Here is a 22,604-nt window from a genome sequence, read left to right as displayed (position 1 = left end):
CGAAGTTTGGGAAAAGAAGCCGGCTTTGGCTTTTATTTATCCAAAGCACATTTTGAACAAAGCCTGGGAAAGCTTTCCTTGGATTCCTCTGCAAGAATATGAGATTTAGTGGAATATTTCTTCACTAAATTGGGACTCCAGTGGGAAAATTGTATGTTGATGTCAGACGTTCTCATACCACGGGCTCTAATTTCCCTGAGGGCTCCAAAGCTACAATTCTCCTCCTTTATCCCCCTTCTTCCCCACCCCCTCCAAATATATATATATATAATGGAAAAGCCACTTTCCTTTCCATAAATCTAGATAGAGATTTTTCTGTGCGGGTTCATCGTGGTTTAGAGGCACTGACAGCGGCTGGAGCCGATTTTCCTTCAATAAAATTCCCACCTTGGCCATTTCCCTTTGTATGGAAGATGTCTGGAGGTGGGAAGAACCATAAATACGTGGTCTTTTTCCTGCAGAAAATGGCGTAGCGAGGGGGGATTTCTAAATCTTTCGGGCAACAATGAGGGGAGAAAAGGGGAAACAAAGAGGGGAGAAAGGGAAAATTAAGAGGAAAGGGAAAATACCCACGTGCCGCAGATTTGGGGTGAATTATTTGTGTCTATCCCTAACTGAAAGTAAGGATTTGCTTTTTTCTTTCTCTCCTCCATCCCATTTATTTACCGGGTGGTTTTCCTCCAGAATATGAGGGTGATAAAAAGGGATTTTTATCACAAAACTCCGCAGCGGATCAATTTGATTTTGGGTGAGGTTTCCCTGGCCTGGCTTGACTTTGAGCTCCCTCAGATGTGAGCACGAATGAATTTGGCCACAAACGCATCCGTAGCTTCAGGGTAACAGCTACCTTCACCCGTTTGGGGCAGAAATCCTGCTTTTGGAGCGTTTGCTTTGAATACCTACAAGTCAAATTATCTTTTTAACAAAGGCGATCTGCTGACCACCTCAAGATCTCCGACTGCAAACACGCGTTCACCTGCAAAACTGCGTTCAGCCCTAAATGTCCGTGTTTTCTCTTTAAGTGGGAGAGGGGCAGTAAAGAAAAAGGCTAATTAAGAAAGCAAACGGCTAATTTAAAGAAGAAACCAGCTATTTTAAAGGAGATAAGGTCGAAAACTGCCTTAAACCACAGCAGTTAAAGCGCTGGAGAGAAGGGAATGAGAAACAACATGCAGTTTTGCAAAGAACAGAGCTGGATATCGCAAGGATAGATCTAATTATTTGAGTTATTCCCACGGACTCGGTGAGGAATCTGTTTCTCTCTTCCTTTCCAGCAGGAATAAAAAGATAGATAAAAATACACTGAATTCCTTCCAGGGTCCGTCTCCAAGATGGCAGAGGAAGGGAAGGGGAACAAGACAGAACCATCCATGTCCTCAGAAGAAGAAAAATCAGGTTTTCCTCTCGGAACCCGCTGGTAGAGGGAGAGGGAACCGCTCCCTGCAGAAATATCCATATAAACCCTTCCTTTTCCCAGAGCGATCTGCAAGCCCAGAGCCGGCTGGAGGCTGAGAAAGAGGGATTTCTAAGTCAATGTTATTTGATATAGGTCAATTTTCCCTCTTCCTTCCATAATTTAAAATATAAGCTGAAAATAGGATGCGACGGAGTCCTCCAGCCTTTACCTACAAGAGCACAAGCAGAGGAGTACTTGTGAGCTTTAATTTGGGGGGGGGGGGGGAACTATATGCATCTATATATGCATACAAAAATAAATAATAAAGGGAGGGTCACACATCTGCTCTTATTTCTAATTGCTCCTTCCCCTCTTCCTATTTTTTATTTATGGGTACCACTCTCTTAAGCAGTTCCACATTTTGGGAAGCGGAGCTGGTCTGGGTTCATTACTCGCCATCGCGGGTAGAGCCACCCTCAAAGCTCAGACATGAAAAGAAATTATGACACCGACCCTTCCCTAGGAAACCGCAGGGTTAAATGGGTTAAATGTGATTTTTCATCTCCGTTACCTCCAGAAAAAGACCCTTTTCTCTTGTTTTCTTCCTCTTTTTTAGTTTTTTCTCTCTATTTCGCTTTTTAATATTTCTTTCTCTCTCTCTTGTTTTCTTCTTTTTTTCCCTTGTTTGCTTTGTGTTTTTCTCCTTTTTTTTCTCTTGTTTTCTTATATTTTTTCCTTCTTCCCCCCCTCTTTTTCCTCTCATCTTCTCTTTTCCCCTTGCTTCCCCTCCCTCCTTTAATTTCCAGCGCATAACCCACTGAATGACAAAATTCAGTGTCCCATTGACCCACTCTTTCCCCGGAGCCGAGGTGGCAAAGCCCTTCCCCACCCGTCAGAGCTATTTGAGATTTCATTTCTCGGGCACCGGTTCCTTTCCTTGGGGCTCCCGCCTTCCCCCGAGCACCGCAGCACCCAACCCTGCCACCCTCGCAGCAACCTTTGCGTTTGTAGTGTACATGTACATCGAATTCCCTCCCCACGCCGCGCACATAGGGCATGTGCTACAAACTGTTAACTGCATCTTCCAAATTAAAGTGGGAGAACAAATATATCGAGGGCTGCTGAGGGAGGGAAGGGGTTTTGTTCCGCTCCCCCCTTCCCGTGGCCCCGACGTGGGGGACACCCGGCTTTAATTTACACGTCGTTTCTCGTTCGGCTTTTGCGTTATCACTCGAGCCATGTGGTTCTTGGGATGGGGGGGAAGTAGTTTTGCTGGGTGATTTCTGGATGGATTCACGGCGCTTTGTGGAATTCCAAAGGCGCGGGCACGGCTTTTTAACTTATTTTACTTGTTTTATTTATTTTTCCTATTTTATTCTGTTTGATTTTATTTTGCTTTATTTTATTTTACTTTATTTTGCTTTATTTTATTTTATTTTATTTTATTTCCTAAATCGTATTAATTCCACTATTTTTTCTTTTATTTTCCTTAATTTATTTTTCATTTTTATCTTTACATTTATTTTTATTTTCTTCTTATTGTATTTACTTTTATTTCTTTCAGTTCCATTTTATTCCATCCCATCCCCTTAGCTTTCCTCTCTTCATCTTCCCCCACCTCTACCCACCGCAGCCCTTTTCCATTCCACTTCCGAACCCACTCCCAGGCCCTCGGAAGGTGCCTCATTCCCAGTGCTCGCAGGGACCAGCTTGGGCTCCCTCGCCTTGAACTTGGACTTCGACGGCCCCTTCGCTCGCCGAAAATCCCCCTCGACAGCTCGAGCGGGGCAGGCTGATGGAGAACTCACCTTCGCACCCCACGGGACACAGGGACAGGGGGGGGTCGTCCCGAAGGGACCTCCACTCCCCATGGCACCCCCACCCTCCCCCCCAGGGAAAATGTGGGGGGAGCTCACCTCCCCTCACAAAGACGGAGACTCCAGTCCTAAAATGTACCATTTCCCCCCAGGTTTTCCCCGATTTTCTACCTTTTTGGGAGTGCTGAAGACCTCTGAGCTTCCTCTTTCCCTTAAGAAATCCTTCCCGGGGGGGCCCCCAAAGGCTTCATCCCCTCCGAGTCCCCCCCCCCATCACTCCCAGCCAGCAACCTGTCACTTTACTATCATTTTCCCTAATTTTCCCCAATTCCACTTCAGCCCGACCCCGCTTTAAGAACTAATTCACATCACATCCTCCCCCCCCCCCCCCCAAATCAGCCCAGACCAAGATACAACCCTCGGGGCCTCATCCATACCCCTACCCCCCCCGGCCTCATCTCTACTCCCACATCACCACTGAGCTATTTATCACTGATCTATTAATTAATATCAATAATTATCACACACGCGCGCTCTGAATGGAGGGAAATCAAATTATTTCGGAGAAAATTGGGGGGGGGGCGCGGGGGCTTTTGGGCAGATATTTTACTTTTGAAAAGTATTTTAGCTGGGGGGGGGGGATGGGGAAGTACTTTGGGAAGGAAAAAGTGAACAGGTTCCACCGCAAAATAATAAAGGAGGGGGGGAAGCTTTTTGACACACACACCCCCCCCCGAAGCATCGTGGGGTGTTTGTCCGTCGTTTCCCGTTGGAATATCGAGGGTGGGTGGTTTTCCTTGCCCCCCCCCCCCCAATATATGGATTTGAGCATCCTTCGCCCACGCTGAAACATGGCGGGGGGGGGGGGGGAGCTTCGAGGGGAAGGGTTCCCCTGTGTTACTTTCGGGGTGTACGTGGGGACACTGCGGATGGGGGGGGGGGGGGGAACACGACCCAGCCCCCCCCCCACGCGTGTCTCTTTGTGCCTCCCCCCCCCGGTTCGTTCTCCCCACGACGGGGCGGGAGCGCAGGGACGGAGGAAAGGGGGGGGGGGCACCCAACCAATGACCGTGGCGATGGGGTCACGTGTGCGGGGACACGTCGGGGCGGGGGGGGGGGGGGGGGGGGGGGGGGCGTGGCCGCGGCGGATTTCTTAATGGAGCGGCGGCGGCGGGCGTGCGGCGCATGCGCGCGCGGCGCCGATATGTTGGGGGGGTCGCGGGGCGGCGGGGCGCGGCGCGGAGCTTCCCCCGACGGCGGCGGCGGCCGTAGGGGGAGGAAGAGGAGGAGGAAGAGGAGGCGGCGGAGAAGGAGGAGGAAGAAGAAGAAGAAGAAGAAGAGGAGGAGGAGGAGGAGGCGGCGGCGGGAGCAGCGCGGCATGACATGACGGCACCGCTCGGCCTCCCCCCGCGTTGGCCCGACGGCCTCGCCTGCCGCTGCGAGGACGCCCCGCGGGAGAAGAACCGCATGGAAGGGCTGGGACACTGCCGGGAGATGATGCCCCACGCCGGACTCGCCGTGCCCACGGCCCCACCGCCACCGCCACCGCCTCAGGGAGCGGCGTACGCTGAGCTGGCGGCAGCAGAGCCCCCACGCCAGTGCCCGTCGGGGGCGGCTTCCAGCGCGGCGCTGGGCTACGGTTACCCCTTCGGAGGGGGCTACTACGGCTGCAGGTTGTCCCACTCCCACGGAGTCAACTTGCAGCAGAAACCATGCGCTTATCACCCCGGGGAGAAGTACCCCGAGGCCGGCGGGCCCCTGCCTGGAGAGGAGCTGCCGTCGAGGGCCAAAGAATTCGCCTTTTACCCCGGTTTTCCCAGTTCCTACCAGGCGGTCCCGGGCTATTTGGACGTGTCGGTGGTACCGGGGCTCGGTGGTCATCCGGAACCGAGACACGACGCTTTGCTTCCCATGGAAGGTTACCAACACTGGGCTCTTTCTAATGGCTGGGATGGGCAAGTGTACTGCTCCAAAGAGCAATCGCAGTCTGCACACCTCTGGAAATCACCTTTCCCAGGTAGGCTGCTCCGGGAAACGGCGTGCTCACCTGCTTCCCAACCGCCAGCTCCCACCGGAGGTGGGGATGTGCGTGTATGCGGATGAGTGTGCATATATATATGTATATACACATATATATAAACAGATAGATCCGTGTATGTCTGTATATGTAATTAAAGGGGAAGAAACGGCTCTGGAATGCCTCCTGTGCAAGGCAATGTGTATGAACATGTATGGGAAAGAAGGTGAAGCAATCATTTCTGAATCAAAATACACGCCGTGAGCTTGCTTGGAAAGTAACTTTGCCGTTTAATTCTTCCCTTTCTTCTCTCCTCCCTATGCTTGCCTCACCTAAAGAGAAGTGCCTTTCTCTTCTTTTTTATCCCTCCTTTTGCTGCTTCTCGAAATGCAGGAAGCTTAAATAGGAAACAAAAAAAAAAAATTAAAAAGAGACAAAAAGGTCCGAACACCCAAACAACCTTCTCTGGTGGCTCAGTCGAATGAGAAGTGTCGGAGGCTGGGACATTAATCATATCACAATTGCACACAATTATAGGAATAGGTGTCAAGTGACAAATGAGGCTGTTTGGAGGGCAAGGAGACAGGCAGAGGGGTGAGGGGGGTTGGCGAGGTTTCTGCCCGGGTCAGGTATGCACCCTGCCCGGCTGACAGCCCGCAGGACCCGGCGAGGCGAATGCCCTCTCTGGAGCATCTCTCAGCCCGACGAATACCCCGCTCTCTTTCCCTCCCGCTCCCACCGTGCCCTGCGTGCTCCGGGCCCCTAGGACAGCGGGAGGGAGGAAGGTGATGGTAGGTGCTGCCTCCCTGTCCTTCCCCCAGCCCCCCAGCGCTGGGTGGGGAAGGATGCTGCAGGGGATAACCACAATAAAAGAGGGGGGGGGAACTGACCCTTGGAAGGCAAGAAGGGATGGGTCGCGTTAGTCCTTCGGGGAAGCAATGAAGGACCACATCCGTTCATGTATTTTCCTTCTTAGTGACAAAGAGGGACGGAGAAATTGGCTTTCACGGGAGCTTTTGGGGAGAAGGTGGAGGGAATTTGGTGATGCGTGGTTGGCTGCATGATGAGTATATGAGGGGGCTCGGCGCTGGGGGTCCTTGCATTTAAGCTGTATTTGGAGGAGGCTGCCTCCCCAAATACTTTCTCTCCCCATTGCCCGCTGTTCCGGTGAACCCTCCCCTGAAGGCGATTCCTGCCCCCCACCTTTGCGGCACCCTCAGCACCCCCATTTCCCCCCTCCCAAAGAGCCGATCGCCCCCACGGCTCCCCCAGGGGCTCCCCAGTTAATTCCTGTCAGCCATAATTGGGGCTGCGCTGCCTGCGAGGAGAGCTCGCCTCCATCTTCCCGCTCCAGCCAGCTGGGTCACACCTTGGCGGAGAGGAGATTAGTCCCCCAGGTCGCTCCCCCCACAACCCTTGGAAGGGGCTGGGGCTGCCCGAAGGCTCGGGTGGAGTTTTGCTCCAAACCCCAGTACCAGCAGAGTAGGGGTGAAGGTGCCCCCACATCCCTGCTGAGCCCTTACTATTCCCCATAGTCCCTTTGCACAGAACAGAACATCTCCCCTGTCCCCCTCTCCCCCCCCTAACGAAAAGCCACTGGGAAGGGGGGCTTGGGCTATTCTTGCTGGGTATCTGAGTGCCCCCCACCCGGAGGGGCTTCCTGGGCTGCACGAAGCTGCAAGAGGGGCTGGGGTGCGGGGGATGCATTTGTCCCTGCATCAGGCTGGGTGTTCGGGGATCCCCGAAGAGGTTTGCTGATGAGGAGGGGAGGAATGAAGAAGGAGGGAAAGGAAGAGGAAAACTGGGCAGAAACTCCAGATATTGTCAAAAATCCATCCGTTCGGAAGGTCCCTTGGATTATTTGCACACCTTTAGTCAGCGGGTTGACTCGATGCTCCTTGTTTAGCAGCGTAGGCAGCGTCGCCAAGAAAAACACATTTCCACCACGTAAATTACGAATGTTATGTTATTATTCCTATTATTATAGTATTATTCCCCTCTCTGGATGCATTTTCTGCCTGCCTTGTCTCTTTTTTCCCCTCTTTTTTCCCCTTTATCTTTGCTTGCATTCCTCCACTCTTTATCCTCCTTTATCACCCCTTCCCTTCCCTCCCTGATGTGCAGAAATCCCTACACCCTGGGATGCAGAACCCCCCTCTTTCCCTCTTCCTTATGTATTTTCTTTGCTTTTGTTTTCATTTTTAATCCAGATGTGGTCCCCTTACAACCCGAGGTCAGCAGCTACCGGAGGGGCCGGAAAAAAAGGGTCCCTTACACCAAAATCCAGCTGAAAGAGTTGGAAAAGGAGTACGCGGCCAGCAAATTCATCACCAAAGAGAAGAGAAGGAGGATTTCGGCCACCACCAACCTGTCCGAGCGCCAAGTGACTATCTGGTTCCAGAACCGGAGGGTCAAGGAGAAGAAGGTGGTGAGCAAGTCCAAGACAGCGCATCTCCATGCCACCTGACAGAGGATGACTTTGGAGGAGAAGGGGCAAGGAAAAGGAACAAGAAGAGTAAATATTTATCTGGTAGCTTGTATGATGAGATCATCAGGACTCTGCTGATTCCAACTAATTATTTAAAAAAAAATATATAGAAAAAAATCGACATTCACGAATGCAGACGAGCATCCCCCAAAAAACCCCACCGAGCGCATCTTTGATTTATCCCTCCACCCCTCTCTGACTGTGAACCCCCCCAGGTCTGCTCTGAGAAATCCACTTGATAAGGTTCAACTGTGTACATTTTTGAAAGAATATACTCATAAGCTAAGAGTGTAGTTATGTTAAAAGAGAGATGAACTCTGAATGTCGCCCTGTAACGTTGTATAGTCCGACCCCCTCGCCAGTCTTCCCTATCTCGGGCCATTCCACCCACCGATATATCAATGTATGGAGAACCTATGGCAAAGTTGCATCAGCTACGTATTTTCTCGGCACTAGGGACCGAAAATAAGAAATAAAGCTGCTATTGTGGGAAGAAAACCATTGCTCGGTATCGCTTAAATATCCCGACCACTGATTTTAGGTCCTAGATGGAAGGGAGTTGCTGTACGAGACTATTTTGGGTATGTTCTCCTGAGGGTTTCTATATCTCTGCCGTAAAACTGGAATGTCTGTGCTCCGCTGACAAGATGGAAAATGCACAATATTGTCTTTGGGGTTTGTTTCTTTCCCTCTTTAACCCGGCTAATTATCGACAGTGTTCTTTGGATATGTAAAAGCATCCTTTTTTATTTTAAATGTCTTGTATATGTATATAATATTGTGGTGTCCAGACGATATGTACCGACTGCAGATGACATTTCTTAAAAATAAATACCTTTTTTTTTGTTGTTGGTTTTGCCTTGAGGAGAGGCTCTTTGTGCACCTCTTTGTAGCCCTGCTCCTCTCCCACCCTTCCCTCCAGCTGCCTGCTATCCCCACACGGCGCGCACAAGCCGGGCGGGAACCTCCGCGGAGAAAAGATGGGGGAGAAAAGGGGCGAAATCTGGCAAATTTGAGTAGAAAACTCTTAATCAGGGGCTGCCTGAAAGCAGGCGGAGGATGCGAAGGGTAGATGCCTGTCCCCAAGGAGGGTTGTTCCCAGGGGAAGTAAAAAGCGGGGGGGAATAAATCCGCAGAGGTTGACCCAGCTGATTGCTTTTTATTGACGTTTTCCCCCTATTTTTCCTCTCTTTTTTTTTTTGTCCTTATTTTCCTGCCCCGCCAATTACCCCCAGTGCAAAGGCGATGACTTTTCAGAGACTCTTCTAATCTCTTTAAATCTCCCTCTCAAAGGTTTCGCTAAACCTGTTTGACTTCAGCTCCTCCGTCCCTAGATAAAAATCTCCTACCCGCGGATCTTACGCGGCCCCGAGCCGGCCGGGCAGCTCGGAAAGAAATACGAGAAAGGAAATTGTTTCCATAGGCGCATTACACTCTACCTTAATATCTGCTAGATTTAATCACCTCGTTAAATGATCAGAAGGGGAGGGGAAGCGGGGAGAAAAAGCTTTTAAAGGCATGTAACCTAAAACAATGTTATTGCGGGTTAAATTTGCATCGAGCGTGTGCATATATTTATACGAGGAGTAGATAGAGCCGACACAAGCTCTCTCAAGCTCTAGGAAAATAAGATTAGCATTGGTGTTTGCAGAAATGCGAGCGTAAACACCTTAGGTGCTCAAAGTATTATGCATAAATGCATATATATAGAATTTATATACACATTTATACAAGGGTATATAATGGCATGTACATAGGACCGTGTATGTCCGTTTCTTTTTATGATCTGGGCGTCGGTGTGTAGGTATTATATATATGTGTGTTATATGTATGTGTGTGGGGCTTGGCGGTGTGTGTGTGATTTATATAAGTGTGGGTATTAAGGCGATCTCTGTATCTCTGTATGTGATTCTATCACGTATAATATGCTGCATATACCAACGTATCCACACACAATATATAAATTTATATATATATATGCAAGTGCAGCCCTCTATGTTATTCTATGGAATGGTGGGTAGATAAGAATGTATGTTAAATATATAAATTTATAGGTACATAGCCAAGTGCAGCCCTCTATGTTATTCTGTGGAATGGTGGATAGATAAAATATATGGGGTTTATATCTATAAATTTATATATGCAGAACCAAATGCAAACATCTACATTATTCTATGGGATGGTGAGTAAATAATATGTACGTTAGATATATAAATTTATATATATATATATGAATTTATATTGAAGTGCACCCTCTGTGTTATCACACGAAGAGGTGAGTAAATCCCAGTCTGCGCCAGTGTGTATGTACGGGTCTACCTATAGCTTTATAAATGGGTACAGAAGATGATGCATGGCGGGGTATGGATAATCTCCCTCCACCGACCCATGTCCCCCCTCCGAAATACCGGGAGAGCTCCATATGGATTTGGAATCCCTGTGTGATCCCGGATCTCAGGTAAGGGGGGACTCCGCTTTGTCTGATACTGGTAACAGGGCGAACTGGGAGCTGGATCCTCTCCTCTCACCTCCCCATCCCTTCGCGGAGGGGTGAAAAAAGGGGGTCTCTAATTTCTAGCCCCCTTCCCTGATTTCTCCAATGAGTGGAGAAACCCGGACACTGATCTGAGGGTGTTTCCTGCCTTTATTATGAAGAACTGCTGTTTGGAAACACAGGCAGAGCTTAAATTCTTATGTTTTTAATGCTTTTGTCCAAAACGCTCAGCTCTGGAATACTGCAACACCTCCGGCAACCCATCGCTGCAGCTATAGCGGGATGAAGTCGATGGTGAAAACCTACGAGAACCACCAGAATATGTAGTTTGGGTGTAAAACAAAATCCCCTTCTTCCTAAAATAAAGAAATAAATAAATAAAGGTAGCTTGCTGTGTGTGCAGACACAGCAACGCCTGAGAGCAACTCCAGACAAGCCCAAATCCAACATCCTGACAGCGAACGCGCTGGTGGCGGTGGCTCTGTTTTACCTCCTTAGACCTGAATTTAATCTTTGGGTTTTCTTTCTTTTTTGAAAAAAAATAATAATAAGAAAAATATTAGAATGAGGATATCGGGCTGGTGCTGTCAGAGGGAGGGAGAGGATAAGGATAAATGAGGGGGTTTTGTTCTTTAGGGGTGTATATAACCGAGCCCAAGTTTCCAGTTTTAGAAGTGTTTGTCAGTCGTGGTTTAATTCTGTCGGAGGGGGACAGGGCTGTCTGTGTCGGTTTGTGTGTCGGTCGCTCTTTCAAGTCGCGTGGGAAGTATTAAAAAGGAAAGGGGGGGGGGGGGGGGAAGGCAAAAAAAAAAAAGAAAACAAACCCCAAACCAGAGAAGAAACAAGAAATTCATTCATGACGCTTCAGGGCACCAAGGGGTTTGGATGCAATTGGTGGGCAGATACTGGCGAGAGAAGGAAACCAGGCAGTCTCCTGCCATTGCCCATGGTTCCCACGATATTTTGAAATACATTTATATTTTCGGTGTCGCCTGACGCCTCCTCCCTCCCCTCGGGGGCTGGCCCACCGCCCGGGACCCGGCGAAGAAGACGGATGCAGGCAGGCGATGCTGAGGTGGGAAGCTTTACGGGGGAGTGTAGACTCCAGGGAAGGGGGACCCCAACCCTGATGTGCTCGAGACCTCGGGGTTCAGTCCTCCCAAAGTGGGACTGAGTCTTAACCCCGGAATCTGCTCGGGATGACGGCGGAGGGAGGTCGGGATCGGACTCTCGGGGCAGAGAGGGAATCCCGGACAGACAGATTTTCCCTCCTTGGGAAGGTTAGACCTTCTCTGCCTCCGCGCACATCCGCGGATACTCGGTCTTCTCTTTAATATATGCACTTTGGGTGAAAAAAAAAGGTGCTTTCGGGGCTGGTCGGACAAAAATAACACTTATTTTCTTCTGGATAAACCCTCCTAGCGATCCCAGACATGGTTGATTTGAGTTGTTCGGTTTGGTTTTGGGGCTGTTTTGGTTGATTAGTTTGGGGATGGGGGGGGAGATTGGGGGATTTTTTTTTTCCCATACGAAAGGCAAAATGTAACGTTCAACTCAAGTTACTTGGTCATCCTCTTCCAAGCTCACTGAACGAGGCGCTTGCCCGGAGGAGAAGAAATTCAAGTAAGAATTGAGCGCACACACTCAAAACCCATAGAAGAGCTTGTTATTTCCCCTCTGAAGTTCCGCGGGCAGGGAAACCGAGCTCCATCGGACGTGAACACACATCCCCCCTCCCCCGGAACACAAATCCATTTAATTTCTACCTTTTTTTTCCCACTTATTTCTTCGCACTCCCGATAGGAAATAGCACTGGGAATCGCAGGCTTCTCTTTTCCCTGCTCATTTATCCATCAGCGCCCTGCCCGGAGCTCGCTGGGTGTTAGGTCAGCAGGCCGTGACGTCACTCCTGTATTACCCTTGACCGTGACTAGGCGTTGTTTGACCTTGACATCACGAGCTGCGGGGATAATAAGCGCGGGGACCCTCACCCTTGATCTTCTCCCCACCAGGCAGCTCCCGCTCCTGTTTACAGATAAACAAGGTGTTATTTGAAGTCTAGACAGGCGGGCTAATGGCCAACAATAAAGCCCTGAAAAGGAAGTTTCCCAAGTTTAGCCTTTTCTTTCCTTTGTATCGAGGACTTTGAATAACTTCCCAACCGCAGCCTTTATGGTAAAACCCCGGACAAGGGATTTCCCTCTCCCTTTTTTTTTTTTTCCCTGCTATCTTTTTTTGTTTGGTTTTTTTTCTCCTTTTTTCATTTTTATTTTCCTTCCACTGTTTAATACTTTCTTTCTTTCTTTTCCTTTCTTTCTGTCTTTCTTCCTTTCTTTCTTTCTTTCTTTCTCTCCTTCTTTCTTTCTTTCTTTCCTTCTTTCTCTCTTTCTTTCTTTCCTTCTTTCTCTCTTTCTTTTTTCCTTTCTTTCTTCCTATTTTTCTCTTTCTCTCTTTCTCTCCTTATCGCTTTCTCTCTCTTTCTCTCTCTTTCTCTCTTTCTTTTTTCTATTTTCCTTCTATTTTTCCCTTCTTTCCTGTATTTTTCTCTCATATTTTCTCTTAATAGCTCACCCCTATTTGCATATGGATTTTTTTATTATTCTTTTCTCTATCGCATCTTTTAAACGAATAACTTCCTAATCTGGAGGGGGAATTCTGCTCTCGCAGCCCTGGCGCTCAGTGCAGAGGTGAGTATAACTCTTCCTGGTTCACTTTCTGTCTGTTATGGAAGCGCTTGGTCTTAAAAAGAAAGGCGATTTTGGTTTGGGTTTTTTTGTTGTTGATGATCTCAACAAAAGAGGCTTCTAAAGGCTCTGCCAAAATATTGTTTCTTAAGCCACTGACAGCCAACACAGTGTGTGTATGCACACACATCCCACAGGCTCCTCCAGCACCGCTGGGTCCTAGCTTACAATCTGCCTCGCCTACGTGGAGCAGCACGTTGGGGAAACCCTCGTGTTTATGGGTGTTTAAGAATTATATCCAGCAAAATGTCGTGTCTCCTGTCGCCTCCGCTTTGGGGGAAGGCTGCTGCCTGGCAGGGAGCTGGTTCAGCCCACAGTGGGACCCGCCGTGGGTTTAATAAACTCCCTTTCCTCCTCACCACTTTCCCTTCCTTTACAAGGAACATTAAATAAGTGAGATCACGCTTTGCAGGCTCTCCAATTGTGATTCGCTCAAGAGTCGTGATTTCTAGACCATTAACCGGTTTGTTGTTACAGTTGTTGGGGGGTTTCAGTCCTCCAGGGGAATTACAGTGCAAAACGCCAGCTTCTCCCTCAAAACAGAGCTGGGGGACGAAGCCAACTTCCTGAAAGTTGGGGACTAAACCTTTGCCTTACAAAGGATGCAGGCATCAGTTTACATTAGTCTAATAGGAGGAGAAGATCCTCTGCTGGCAAAGCTGGGGAAAAATATCATGATATTCCAGGCATTTAACTATTCCTTGCACCGAGGCTGGGACCTGCCGTCTTTAAAACTGAAACCTGCCCTGGATGATTTGTATATTGGATGAGCTGAAGTGTCGTAGACGTTTTTATTCCCATCCATTTACCTCTTTCCCATGTTAATACTTCTATTTTTTTGCCCAGCTCCTACGGATTCCTTTTTACTACCCTTTTATATAGATATCTAGAAGGTGCCTTGAGCACTTCTATGTCTACGAGGTGTCTTCTACACCAGTGTATCTATGAGCTGTCTTGTACACTTATATATCTATGAGGAGTATTGTACACTTCTTTATCTATAAGATGTCTGTAGACACGCATCTTCCACATCAGAAAAAGTAGCTGGGACAGGTTTCAGTGATATATAGCCCGAAATAACCATTCTGTGGGCTTTCCAAAGCCTGTCTCTATTTTATTCCCCGTGTCATGTATCTGTATATTTATCCTAAATACTTCCTTTTCGGCCCTGGCAGCTAACTTCTTGTTCGAGTCAGCGCAACTCCTTACAGCTCCCAACCAACTTGGGGTGAAATTCGGTTGAGCAGAAAAACTAAGCCATGACGGGATGTGTTTTTCCAACTTGCAGAAGCACAAGAAGACCTTTTAATTCGCTTTTGCCCCTCGGTTTTCCGGCCAGAAAGATACAATATATATGTTGTGGGCTATTTTTGCTCTATGAGGGTTGAATTTCACAGTCTTTTCTGAGAGAAAACTGAAAGTGGGTATTTGAAAGATAAATGTGTTGCTGTGGCCATTAGGCTGAGGCCGTTTAAATTGGGTTTTTTCCCTTAAATTCTAGTTTTGATTTCGTGAAGAGACAAGGCCGGAGGGGTGGAGGAGACAGAGCCTGTGCCAGGGAGGCCGGCGGGGGAAAAGGATGAAATGCGGGATGAGGAGAAGTGGAATTTTTATTTCTCACGCTTTGGTAGAGAGGGGAGGCGATGGCGCAAAACGGGAAGAGAAGGAAGATTGGAGTGCAGGGATAAATCCCCCAAAACACAGGGAAAAAGTCAGCCCCAAACTTGGGCTTCTTGTTTTCCCCGTGCAGTGATGCTCAACCGAGACAGTCATTAGCATAAGATGTCGATCCTATTTACTACACTAGACAGTGACCTTGAACTGAGACGTTGCAATCTCTCTTTTCCAGCGTCTTTTTCTCTTTCTTCTTTGTTTTTCCGGGGGCTTTTTTTTGTCCCAGGGAAGCTCCCAACTGGGATGAAGCTTCTCTCGGCTTCTTCTCACCAGTATCTCCAGAAAAGCTCCTTGTACAACTTGGGGAGGTGGGAAAAAATAAACCCTCCCCGAGGATTATTAAATAGCAATATCGGCGTCAAAAAGGTCTCTCTACCTGAAAACCCGGATTCCTGAGGAAAAGTGCTGAGAATTATTTTGTTGGGCTGCACAACTTTCTTTGGGAGGATGAATACTGGGGGAAAAAAGGAAGGGAGGGTTGCTCGAAGTGATATGAGGCGGAAATGGGGATATATTTTGGGGTAGGCTCTGCACCGCCTAAACCCCCCGATGCCTGTGCCCCAAGCAGCAGGACTCGGCTCAGGCTTTCGTTTTTAAGCTCCGCTCAGTTTGTGTTGAGCATTAGAAAAGCCCCAGCGCTCAACCTGAACTGGGAAATGCGTTTTTAATGGGGAAGAAACTCCAGGGAAACGCGGCAGCTTTGCTTAAGCGTCTTTCGGGTGAATTTTATTTCCCCCTTTTCCTTAGACCTGCTGTCCGCTTGCAGCGGGAGCAGCGCGGAGCTGGAGAGCCCCAGCCAAGGCCACCAAGAGCAGGGAGCTCCTCTCCACGCTCTGCATCCCTTAATATATTTCTGGGCACGGCTGCGGCATTTCCCAGCTCTAAAGAAAAGGAGGAAAAAAGGAATAAATAGGGGAGCCGGGGGTGTTTTTCACCCTCTCCCTTGCTGTGATGCCCACGCTGACATTATCCCTCCACCAGTCTGTGGTTCACTTGCTCTGCATCTCAATCCTGCAGTTACTTCCCCACATGTTTCTTTGGAGGTAAATGTGAAAATTCATTATTTTTTTAATATTTTAACCCTGGGAAAAAAAAAGAAAATAATCAATAGAGAGGAAAAGCCCCAAATACCCCGAGGCTCCTCTAGAGCAAAAAACGCACTTTCCCAAGGTCCGGTGGAGAACAAAGCCGTGCAGCACCCGGGCACGTCTTCTATGGGGAATTTTGCAAAGCCAAGAGCAAGGTAGAGGAAGGGTTTTCTTTAATAAAAAAAACCCAAACCAGCAAACAAAGCCAATTCAGATGGCAACCTCCGGGGATCACGTGCTCATTTTTATATAAACTATTCCTCCCCACGCTTGCCCAGCGTTTGCGAGCGTTTTCTTCTGCAGCGAGAAGACACTCTGGGAGAAATTGCAAGCAGCTTTTTCACTTATACCTGCAGGGAAAAAAATTCCTTGGCAAGGTTTAAAGAGGGGGATAAAAAAGTGCTAAATTTTCATTCTAGCAACATATTTCTAGTAGTCGTATTTCTTCCTTCACAGGCAAAGCGTGTAGGAAGGTATGCACATATCTCTGCAAGGTATGTATGCAGCATATCCATGTGCCAGGGAGAAAAAGGGATATAGGAAAGAGGGAGAAGAGGGTTTCCACCTTCAGGAGCTGTCCATGGAAGACAAAACAAAGCACCTCAAGGAGTTATTTTACTGGCACCTGATTTTTCTTGCAGGGCTGGGAGGAGGGGGGGGGGAGCTGAAGCCCCAAAATGATTTTATGCTTGAGAAATATATCAAATATTGGGGAGGGAGGCTACCGGCAAGGCAGCAGTTGGGGAGACGAGGCTACACTCGCCCTTCTCAGCCTTCGCGGAGCGCTTCCGCCCCTGCGCAGCGGTTTTACCTCTACAGGAATATTTACGGTACTTTGCAGAGTCAACCTGGCAAGGGGAGCGCTTGGGAGTTGCTCAAGGCAGGGAGGAATGCAAAGCCATGCAAAAATCCAGCAACGGGAAAGCGGGGGGGGGGGGAAATGTTTTTTTAAAAAATAAAGGAAAGGGGGGGGGGGAGGAGGAGCAAGGAAAAAAAAAAAAGAGAAAAAAAAAACACCCCAGAAAAAAATCGAAGACGAACCACCCTCAAACGCCTTTGCGTGTTCTCCGTTTCCATGCGATGCACCTTTTCCAGTAGTATTATTTTTTTCCTTCCTCCGACGTCTTTATTTTGGACGGAAAGAAGCCAATATTGATTTTTGTTCATTATTCCCACCCCCCCCCTTGTATTCCTTTACAGCAGCTCTTTTCAGTATGACCAGGAGAAGACGATGGGTGGGAGGGAAGAAGAGCTCCGTAGTGTTACGACGGCAGAATATATTGCTATAAGGTGGCGAAGAACCAGCTCCGCGTGTGTGTGTGTATGTGTGTACCTCTGTTTCCATGGGTGAGGACCAAAGAAATGGGGGGCAGGACTATAATTCTTTCTCAGAAACAAAGCAAAAAGAAGAATTCAAAATATAGATGGAAACACTTAACTCTATACGTGTGTGCGCCCTGGTGCATATGGGATATATACCGGGTAAATTAAGGCTATATACAGTCGTGTTCTTCTGGCTGCTTTATTCGACACAGGTCATTAATAAAAGCAATTGAGGATTGTTAAAAAATCTTCCATCTCTTCTTGAGAGAGTGTGGCAAAAGCTTGGGAAGAGGCTGCATTTCCCCAGCCCACGACAAAGCCGCCTAGTCCGAGAGGAGCTGGGGAAAATGATAATAATAATAATAATAAAAAGGAGTAGGAAAGGTCGCAAATAGCCTCCAACTCTGCCATCCCACCACGCGTAAATATAAGCCTGTTGCGGGCACCATCATTCGTCTCCTTAAAAAGCCCGTAAACTTTATATGACACAATATCTAATAGTAATTTATTGGGGAGATATTGTAAATTCGAACTGTTTTAGTTAATAAAGGAGCTAATTAATGAGAATCAGCCTCGCTTTTGCAGATGGTGGAGGGGTCCGAAGTGTTGCCGGGGGAGGGACGCTCAGCGGGTTTGGGGTAAAATCCTCTCCTATCGATTATTTTATGCCAAATATGACATTCTAGGGAGCTCCGCGCTTCTTAAGCCAGCGCTGGGAGCAGTTGGGGCTTTTTTTCTTTTTTTTAATAAAATGCTTTATGGGATTTTTTTTATGATTTGGGGGGGGGGGGGGGAAGGAGGACGGGATTCGGGGGGGAAGAAAAGGCGTAAAAAAGGCGGAACTTGCTGTTGTGTTTTGTCTCGGCTGCCAGGGGAGGGGAGGCCCCCCCCACCTCCCAGCGCAATTTGGGGCTCACGTGACCCCCCCGGACCAATGAGGCCGAGCCGTCGGTTTAACTATGTTTAATGTCAGATAGCAATAAAGTAGAAGCTTTCGGTCAGGCCCGCGGAAATGGGCGAGCACAACCTCCTTAATCCCGGCTTTGTGGGACCTCTGGTGAACATCCACACAGGAGACACCTTCTACTTCCCTAATTTCCGGGCCTCCGGAGGGCAGCTGCCCGGTTTGCCTTCCCTCTCCTACCCCCGACGGGATAACGTCTGCTCCTTGCCCTGGGCATCCTCGGAACCCTGCAACGGGTACCCTCAACCCTACCTGAGCAGCCCCGTCTCCATTAACCCTTCCTTCGGTAGAGCCTGCGACCTCGCCCGGGTGGAGGAAAGCAAATGTTATTACCGGGAAACCTGCTCCGAACCCAGCGGGCTCAAGAGGGAGGAGAGGGGCAGGGACAGTGCCTTGCTGCCCCTCGAATCCAGCCTCCCCACAGGCATGGGGGGCAATTTCAGCAAATATGACTATCCGAGCAGCGAGGCGGTGCCTCACGACCCTCCTTCCTGCCAGTCCTTGGAGTCAGACTCCAGCTCTTCTTTGCTCAATGAAGGGAATAAAGGCACGACCGGAGAAGCGGGGGGTTTGGTGTCCCCCCTGAACCAAGGCAGCACTTTAGGCAACGGTGGTAAGACCCGGGAAGGAGGACCTCGGGGCTGGAGCTGGTTGTGTTGGGGTGGGTTTTTTTTTTGGCTTGGAAACTTGCCGGCTTGGGGCTCCTCCGGGGTGTAATTCATGGGCTCAGCGGTGGGAAGCGGCGTGTCTATGTGTGCTGAGACCACTAGGGGTAGCACCGAAATCCCTAATGTTTTATTAGGTGGTGCTTCTTTTAAAAGAAAAGGCTATAAACATGTAAATATCCCATTAAAAAAAAAAAAAGAGGGAGAGAGACGCAGAGCAGGGTAGTAGTTGCGCATCCCTGCGCAGCGCGGAGGGCTGGCGGAACGTCCGGGCGCCTTTGGGGGACATCGCAGAGGTGTGTCTTTCCAAGGGAAGGGGGAAAAAGGGGAGGGGGTGCTTAAAAACCGTAGGAAAACACAGCCTTCCAAGTTGGCATTCGGGTGGAGGTTTCTCCTTGCTGCTTTGGAGCCCTTCCTGGGGGGCCCCAGGCTTCTCTCCCGCTCTCTGGCCATGCTTTGCTGCATGTCCCGGTTATAAGGCTCCCCCCTTTTCCTTTCCTCTGCCTCCTGTACATCACCCGTGGGCCTGGGAGGCGTCTGGGAGCATCCCCAGGCACAGCGAGGGACCTTGGGAAGAGCGGGGCTAATAGAGAGGTGCAGAAAAAGGGGTGCTGGGGGTGCCCCCCCCCTTTTTTTCTTTACGAGAAGGTTTGGGATGGGGTTTCCTTGCCAAGTGCTAAACTCTCGCTCCCCATTTGCCAGGTGCTCCTTGGTACCCGATGCACACACGGTCCCGGAAAAAGCGAAAACCCTATTCCAAGCTGCAGCTGGCAGAGCTGGAAGGGGAGTTTATGGTCAATGAATTCATTACTCGCCAAAGAAGGAGGGAGCTCTCAGACCGATTAAACCTGAGCGACCAGCAGGTGAAGATCTGGTTCCAGAACCGGCGTATGAAAAAGAAAAGACTCCTCCTGAGAGAGCAAGCTCTTTCTTTCTTTTAAAGTTTAAAAAACGTCCGTGTCGGGTATTAAAATTAAAAAAAAAAAAAAGAAAAAATATATAAAAATAGAAAACTAAAAGAAAAGGGAAAAAAAAATCCAACTAAACCCAAAACAACTCCCACATAGACTCTCTAGCATTCACCCGAGCTCCCGGGACTTTATCTGATCACTCTTAATCCCCCTCCCTACCCAGAAATCAATGAATAAAGAAATAATATTAATAATTTACCAGTTTCCCTTAAAATACGAAACCCGACAGAGAGGAAAATAATAATATTAATAATAATAATGCATCTTCTCCGCCGGGACCGCGGGGGGACGGACGGCTTCCAGAGATGCCCGGTGGGCTGAAGGGGAGGTTTTGAGCCCGACTTAACCCGCTTTGCCTTTGCCAACAGCACAGGTAGGGTTTCCGTGCAGCGCCGGGCACCGTCGGGGGCCGCCGGTTCCTTTCCCCCACTACTTTCCACTCCCCATCCCTTCGGTTGACGGCGAGACCGGGTTTGAGGGGGATAAGGGAAGATCCTGGAGCTCCTCCTGGGCTGGCACGTAGGGTTTAGGGCCGGTTTAGTGGGAAAGCGAGAGGGAAAAATGGCAAAAATAAAGAAATGGGGAGGGAGTGACACAAAAAAAAAGGGATGCAGGGTGTTGTCCTAAGGGACAGACCCCTCATCCTGGTGGAAGGTGCTTTTTTCAGTGCACGGTGTGACCCAAGATGTGGTTTTCTCAGTCTAAATTGAAGGCTTGCGGCTGATGAATATCTCTAGGCTTAATCAGTATCTCCAGGCTTAATGGGGACCTATACGCTTAATCAGCATCTCCAGGTCTAATGGGGATCTCTAGGAAGAGGCGAGAGACAAAGACTGTGTATATATCCGGTGTATATGGTATATATCTATATAATATATGAGGTCTGTGTATCACACTATGTTCCTCGTATGTAGATACGAGGCTTTGATGCAGGCGATGGTGTTGTCCTCAACGCCAGAATGTCACAAGGAGAAGGAAAGTGCATCCCCCACCCTAGAAAACCCGCCCAGGGAAGAAAATCTGACTTTCCTTTCACGTAAACTGAGCCTTTTGGAGAATTTTCTTTCCCCTTCTCTCTGGATTCACAGCTTTTCTCTGCACTATCTTAAAATTACATTCTTCCTCTTAAAAAAAGAGAGATGTTCCTTCGCGACAGTTCTGCTGATGGAGTGGGTACACTGTTTTGCTGCTTTTATCGATGAAAACGTAGGGAAATAGGTGGAAAAAATGCCCTGTTTTGTACCCCCCGGTGATAACAGCCTGTTGGAGTCTGAGCGAGTTGCATCTCCCCTTCCCTGGGATAACTGGAAAGATGCGCTTTGTCGCTTGGGTGCTATCTTCTCAACAGGGTGTTTTTTAAGGGAATATATGGGGTGTTTTTTAAGGAAATATAACTCATTTAGCTACGTTTCCCTTGCTCAGCAGCCCATCGGGTTAAAAACCTGCACATTTATAGCAAGGGCGATGCTTTCTTTGCCTCCCTAAAAAAGTCCTTCTAGCTGCAAGTAGAGACAGACCCAACTTTAAGAAGAGGTTTTGGTCTTTGGAGGACATGAAGGGGTGTTTCCCTAAACCCCCCTCTTTTTTTTTTTTTCCCCTTTCAAAGCAATAGACAGGGGCCTGGCAGGATGCGAGGTGTTTTCTTTGTACATGTACTCTGATTTTTGGGGGCGGAAACACCAATTTTCGTGATTCCCTGGTTTAAAGGCACTTTCAGTCTGGGGGGAGCGAGGCAAGGTGGGGTAGGACGGGGGGAGCAGCAGGTTTAGGGCCTTGGGAACCTTTGCCTGCATGGGAAATTGTAATTTCGGATTAAAAAAAGAGGAAAAAAAACCAGGAATTTTTAATCCAGGCTGAAGGGGAGAGGGGGGCGCGGTGCTGCAGCCCGGTGTTTTGCCACGCCGTGCTTTGCTCCATTCGTTTTATATCGGAGGGGGGATTAATTTTATGGCAAAGCAGCGTTTTCTGGGAAGTCTGGATGCTCACCACGTGCTCCTGCTTCCACGCGTTCATGGTCATGACCAGCAGCGCCGAGGAATGCTTTTATTTACGAGCTGCAAAGGATGGAGCCGACTCCTTAAAGGGGGAAAAAAATCCCTCCCCGGGCTGAAAAGAGCCTTTTCCTTCAGCTTTATTTCTGCAGGAACACCCAGCAGAGCCCACTCCCCTCATTCCCTGTCCTTCTCCAGCTCCTTCCCTTCTTTTCCCCATTCCCATCTCGGGAAATGTCACAGCTTTATTTCTTTCCACTTATTTTTACAAAGAAAGACCCCCTATCTCCTCCCTCAATGCTGGCTCCCGGGTGAGGGTCCCCTTTTGCCCCTTAGTCCCATACAAAAGAGCCGCCGCGGAGGGTACCGCCTGTCGCGATGCTGTGCAATAGAGCCTAGGATGTGTTAAACCACACGTACCTATGGATCTATCTCTAGATGCTCCAGCTCAACCACGTGCAATTAAAGGAAGAAGGTGATGTGGAGGAATGTAATGTCTTGGGGCGATTTGGGGGGTGGGGGGGGGTGGGTCGTGGGGGGAGATTTTGGGGAGTGGTCGTGGCTTTGGGTGCTCTCAGAGCACCCTGTCTCTGTGCCGCGGGGCAAAGCCTACTCTGCAGAGGGTGACTTGGGGCTCTGCAGTGTCGTGGGGACTTAAGGGGGTGGAATTCCATGGGGAAAAAAAAAAGGACTAAATCCACCCAGGCTTTGCTGAGCAGCCCCCCCACCCCTCCCCGCAATGAGGCGGCGTGAGGAGGGAGGCTGGAGCCTGAGGAAGGTGAGGGTGAGTTACGGTGAGATGTCAGAGATGCTGTGTTGGATTTCAATCCCACCATCCCAAAAAACAAATCAATCCGTTTCGTTATTCTTCACCCACCGAGGGGCACTTGTAGCCCCCGAAAAGCTTCCCCCCCCCCCCCCTTTCCCCCGACACAAAGGCCAAGGCACCAGCAGCAACCACTAGAGAAAATG

The 22,604-nt window shown here is 48.9% G+C and overlaps 2 protein-coding genes across 2 annotated transcripts; both read left to right on the top strand.

Annotated features, from left to right (window-relative positions):
- The first annotated feature begins 4,542 nt into the window (after positions 1–4,542).
- Positions 4,543–7,723, top strand: HOXC13 (homeobox C13). Its single transcript, XM_057410352.1, has 2 exons — positions 4,543–5,230; positions 7,441–7,723. The coding sequence occupies exons 1-2, from the start codon at positions 4,597–4,599 to the stop codon at positions 7,695–7,697; spliced, it is 891 nt and encodes a 296-aa protein (XP_057266335.1). The 5' UTR covers positions 4,543–4,596; the 3' UTR covers positions 7,698–7,723.
- A 10,329-nt stretch (positions 7,724–18,052) lies between these two features.
- Positions 18,053–19,611, top strand: HOXC12 (homeobox C12). Its single transcript, XM_057410364.1, has 2 exons — positions 18,053–18,618; positions 19,373–19,611. Exons 1-2 carry the CDS (start codon positions 18,054–18,056, stop codon positions 19,609–19,611), a joined length of 804 nt encoding a protein of 267 aa, XP_057266347.1. The 5' UTR covers position 18,053.
- Positions 19,612–22,604: the final 2,993 nt, after the last annotated feature.

Source organism: Pezoporus wallicus, unplaced genomic scaffold (assembly GCF_028554395.1).
Source record: "Pezoporus wallicus isolate ANWC-B61680 ecotype Strahan unplaced genomic scaffold, APGP_CSIRO_Pwel_v1 contig_10711, whole genome shotgun sequence".
NCBI classification, from domain to species: Eukaryota; Metazoa; Chordata; class Aves; order Psittaciformes; family Psittacidae; genus Pezoporus; species Pezoporus wallicus.
This window is presented reverse-complemented; position numbering and strand designations above follow the sequence as displayed.